We start from the raw sequence: 4,726 nt of genomic DNA, 5'->3' as shown, positions 1-4,726 counted from the left end.
AAATGGAACTAATACACAGCCACTGTCCCCCCCAAATGGAACTAATACACAGCCACTGTCCCCCAAATGGAACTAATACACAGCCACTGTCCCCCCAAAGTGGAACTAATACACAGCCACTGCCCCCAAAATGGAACTAATACACAGCCACTGTCCCCCAAATGGAACTAATACACAGCTACTGTCCCCCAAAAGTGGAACTAATACATAGCCGCTGCCCCAAAAGGAATTGGTTGCCACCTAACCACTTCAGGAGGTCGATGAAGGGCTGAGGGTACTGGAGGAAGAAGTCCAAGGTCCCTGGAAGGCACCAACAAAAGACCCAACGGAGGCCCCAGAACTCGACAGACCACCACATGGAAAGCGGTCAGTGCTGGGTGTGCTCACTGGTCTGGTCCAAGCACACTGGAAGACAGCTAGGTGCCTGACCAGGCGAGGCCCACATCTGTTCCCATTCTAAGGAAAGGGGACCCAGCCAAGGGATGACAGGGCGGCCACCCTGGGCTCTCACCGGCCGGGTTGTGACATGGGAGCAGGGGCAGGGGCAGGAGCAGGCAGCGCTTCCTGCTGCACCCACGGAGTCTCCGTGAGTCTGCACAGGCTGACAAGGAGGAGCAGGCAGTGTCCCTAGGGTGGTAGGAACTGAGAGGGACCAGGGACAGGCCAGACTCAGACTCGGCTCCCCAGCCTGTGGGGATTGGTGGGGGGGAAGGTGGTGTGGGGAGGCAGGGAGGGGCTGCATCAGAACGTTCCAGGAGGGTGAGAAAGGGGCGAGGGGGTGGGGTCATCGAGACCGGACAGTGTTTCAAAAGGAATCAGCCATCCCATGGGTCAGAAGATGGGCTTTTACCCAGGAAGAGACTCGGAAGCTGAGCACTACAGGGCCAAGGCCAACCCGGCTTTCACTTCTCCGCGCACACACAGGGCAGGTGGGTGGGTGGGGGGGTCTCTCCCTCCTCTGGCCTCCCCTCCCCAAGGCTCACACTGCCCTTCCTTCAAGCTGCATGGGAGGATGGATCACCAGCTGGTGTGTTGGGGGTGGGCTCCCCACTCTGCAGGCCACATACCCTCTGGCTGGGGGCTATCAAGTTGTGCCTGGGGAGGGAGGGACGAAGAGCTGTGGGGAACGTGGAGGACATTTTAAGCTCAGGGTCCGCTTGGGGCACCAAGTGACATGTAGTGGACCTTGGTGACCTTCCCCTCAGGGTCAGGGCTCCTCGCAGAGACTGGACAGACACCCTCCTGGTGGTTGGCCCGTGGGCTTGAACACTACCCTCTGCAGGGACACTGCTGGTCCCCCCTCCAGCCCCCCCAGCTCTCTAGGACACTGTCACCTCATCTCGGCCTCCCTCTCTGGCATGCTCCTAGCCTGGCCCAGGCCACTCCCCTTTGGTCTGACCCTCTGCAGAGGCGGCCCTCATGGGTGGGAACAGGAGAGGAGGGTGGGGAGCTGGGGCCTGAAAGGGTTGGGAGGGGTAGCTGCCGTCCGGTGGAGGGTAGGGTAGGGGCTCCTCCGGGGAGCCCCTCCCCTGGGGAATCCCATCTGCCATACTTCACAGTCCCTAGCTGGCTTGGCATGGACAGAAAAGCTACCAGTAAGCCGAGGCCCTCACAACTCTCCCCTCTCAGATCCTGCATGGCAGGGGTGGGGAGAGTGGGTGAACACGCTCCTGGGCCAAGGACTGTGGGCAAGACCTCAGCTTCCAGAGAGGGCCCTGGGTCCCGAGGCGTGGGGCTGCACCTGAGGGGGCATGTGGAGACCCTTCCTGGCTCCCCGTTCCCAGCGTGTGGGGCGGTGCTCTGGAAGGGTCCTTGAGTGGCGGACAGAACCGGGGTTGGGCCAGAGCCTTGCAGGGTTCACCCTCCGGCTCTTTACAGTGGCCAAGTGTGCCCAGCTAGTGCCCCGACGGATGGGCAGGCCTACCTCCTGGGCATCCTTGAGTGGTGCCGACTCGCTGACGCTCAAGGCAAGCACTTTTGGTTCCACTTCCCCTGGGTCACCTCAGGTCAGAAGAGACTCCACAGCCACTAACTGTGCCCCTCTCCCTTCTACCCGCCCCAACCCCACTGAAAGAGGGCAGCAAAGCTCCAAATCACTGTGATGTGGCTTTTTACCATGGCACACTTGCTCTCCGCACCGGGACAGCCCACGGTGCAAGTGGTCTTGGGAAACCACACAGTACAAAAATACAAAAATAAAAATACTCTCTAGGATTCTGATGTGGAGGGACATGACCAGGAGTCCAGGGCCCAGGGCCCAGGCAGAGGCTTCCCCACCAGGCTGTCTGTAGCCCTCAAGGCCTGGAGGGGTCTCCCAGCAGGACACCCCAGTAGAAGGGGATTGCTGGCCATGACAGGTCCTGGAAGGCCAGCCTCAGTCTGCCCAGGGAGAGCCCAGGGAACCAGGCATGGCCAGCGAGCATGGCCGCGAGTTTTCAGGCTTAGGGATGCCAAGGTGTCAGGGGACACTGTCCTGCCCTGTCGCAGGCAAATGAAGGTCCCGGCCCGAGGCAGGGGGCCCAGAGTGGGTGGAGGGTTTTGAGTTTTCCTTTTCCCGGGACCCGTCCCTTCATGGCAGCCAGGGCAAGGGTGGCTGGGGCCTCACTCCACAGGGAGCTGAGATGGGTCTCCTGGCCCGTGGAGCACAGACAAGGCACCCCGGCTGGCCTAGTTGGCACCTCTGGTATGTAGGCCAGAGTGTGAGTAGGGGCAGGCTGGGGAAAGGGGGCAGCTGCCCACCACTGGCTCAGAGCTACCCCTGGTTCTTATTGGCCACCCCCCCACCCCCGCCCCCACTCTTGGGGACTGAGATGAAGTTGCAGCAGTCACTGCAAACAGGTGTCAGTGAGCAGGAAGGGCGGGTGCCAGGGAGCCAGGTGCAGCTGGCTTCCCTCGGGGTGTCTGCTGCTGAGGGTGCCACTCCAAGTGCAGGGCACAGGTGCAGTCCAGGCCCTCCCAGGCCTCAGGGCTTGTCCTGGTCCAGCTGCAGGCTGGCTGCCGGGTCTAGACACTGCTGACTCGGGCCTCCACTGAGGGGGGCATTGCAGCACCCACGAGCTTGTCCGGGGGGCGCTCTCGCCTCACGTAGCGTGGTTTCCGCACTACAAGGGTCAGCCGAGAGGGCACGGGTCAGGGCCAGGCGGGAGGGGAGCAAGGCCAGTGTGGGGTGGGCGAGCTCCTGCTCACTCTCACCCTCCCTCCTAATGCAAGCTCACTTGTGAAGGGGCCCCGCCCTCCCAACTCAGGGAGAACAGAGGGACAAGGAAGGAGGTCCCCTAGAGCCTGCTGACAGCCCCCCACCATAAGGGACTCCTGGCAGATGGGGGCTGGGCTGTGTTTGAGACTTGGGGGTGTGGTCACCCACAGTCCTGGCCCGGAAGTGGCAGCTCGCACACCTGGGGGGTGGGGAGGCTTGATGGGGGGCTGGGGGCAGCTCCCAGTGGTGAAACACGCAGGCCTGTCTTCCTGAGCAATCCCCAATGCTCACTTTGAAACTCCCACCCTCGGAGCAGCTGACCCGCTGCTCTGGTCCCTAAAGAAAGAGCACTCCATTGCCCCACCCGCACAGGGCAGAGAGCGTGGGCTCTGGGGCTGGCACTGGGTGGCTGCGCTGTGGGGTGCGGAGTTGGTGCCCTTTCTGTGTTCTTGGCCCCTCATGGGGTCCCTGGGGTCGCCAGTGGGACTGACGCTCCCGAGGAGCCAGTGGGCTCCCTTGGAGGGACCTGGATGTTTTGGGAGGTGACCCCCGAGAGGAGGCGATGGGCAGAGCCAGGTGTGTGTTACCTGAGGACTGTGGCCTGGGGATCATCGCCGCCTTGAAGGGAGAGAAAAGCAGAGTGAACGGCAGGGCTGGCCTGGGGGTGTGTGTGGGGGGGCAGGCAGGCGCGGGCTGGGGTGCTGGAGGCAGGCAGCTACTTACGGCTTCCCGGGGCTGCAGAGCCGGGGCTGCGGGAGGAGAGAGAGTTGGTGGCCGTGTGGTCCACAAGGCGATCTCGGAGGCCACCCCATGTCCTGCTCGGCAGCATTCTGGGCTGACCGCCCTCCTCCCGCCCTGGGCTCAGCCGGGCTGCCCACGAGGGACACACCTTTGTTTCTGCGGCAGCAGAAGCTGGGGAGCTTACTGGTGCGCTTGAGGTAGAAGAACCCGGCCACAGAGAGGATGAGGCCCGAGCTGACGAAGAACGTGCCCAGGAAGAGCGAGGCAACCACCTGGGGGCCCCCTGCGGCAGAGTGACGGCCAGTCCCGGGGCCCCACTGGCTCCCCACACCTCCCTCGGGGCTGGCCCGGCCTCCTGCCCCCCGCCAGGCAGGAGTTGGACAAGGGTGTGAGTGGCCCTGGCCCAGGTCAGCCAGGGGAACCAGCCCTGGCAAAGCCCCCGGGCTCCCACACCCCTCCCCAAGCAGGGCCAGATGTGTGGGTTCCGTCTGTGCTGGGTGACTCACTGGCACTTGGCATCGTGGGTGTCCCCGTGCTCCTGTTCATGGGGAGGAGACCCCCCCGGCTGGAGGCTGTGATGAGAGGCCAGAGTGAAGCTGAGGGCTTTGGGGGTCACAGGCGAGGAGGCTGGGGGACCAGGAGGGTGACTTACGGCTGTGGCACTCGGAGCTGTTGGTGGCCGCGGCCGGGAAGGAGGTGTTGGGGCACTGCAGGCAGCTGATGCCCCCGTCCTCCGCCCTGTGCTGGTAGCAGCCTGCACGGGGTGGGGTGGGGGTGCTCTGCTCTCTA

The 4,726-nt window shown here is 63.5% G+C and overlaps 1 protein-coding gene across 1 annotated transcript in view; it reads right to left on the bottom strand.

The window, feature by feature from the left end:
• Positions 1-2,558: 2,558 nt before the first annotated feature.
• Positions 2,559-4,726, bottom strand: part of CUNH1orf159 (chromosome unknown C1orf159 homolog) — a 3,564-nt gene continuing 1,396 nt past the window's right edge. The window contains exons 3-7 of the mRNA XM_045299238.1: positions 4,590-4,723; positions 4,086-4,475; positions 3,920-3,945; positions 3,784-3,814; positions 2,559-3,101 (exon numbers count right to left, since the gene is read on the bottom strand). Coding sequence (XP_045155173.1) covers positions 3,004-3,101; positions 3,784-3,814; positions 3,920-3,945; positions 4,086-4,475; positions 4,590-4,723 — 679 coding nt within the window. The 3' untranslated portion in view covers positions 2,559-3,003. The remainder of the gene's footprint in view (positions 3,102-3,783; positions 3,815-3,919; positions 3,946-4,085; positions 4,476-4,589; positions 4,724-4,726) is intronic.

This window comes from Echinops telfairi, unplaced genomic scaffold (genome assembly GCF_000313985.2).
Source record: "Echinops telfairi isolate 266 unplaced genomic scaffold, ASM31398v2 ScPeMD7_7457;HRSCAF=8495, whole genome shotgun sequence".
NCBI lineage: Eukaryota > Metazoa > Chordata > Mammalia > Afrosoricida > Tenrecidae > Echinops > Echinops telfairi.
The sequence above is the reverse complement of the archived record's forward strand: the minus strand, read 5'-3'. Positions and strand labels throughout refer to the sequence as shown.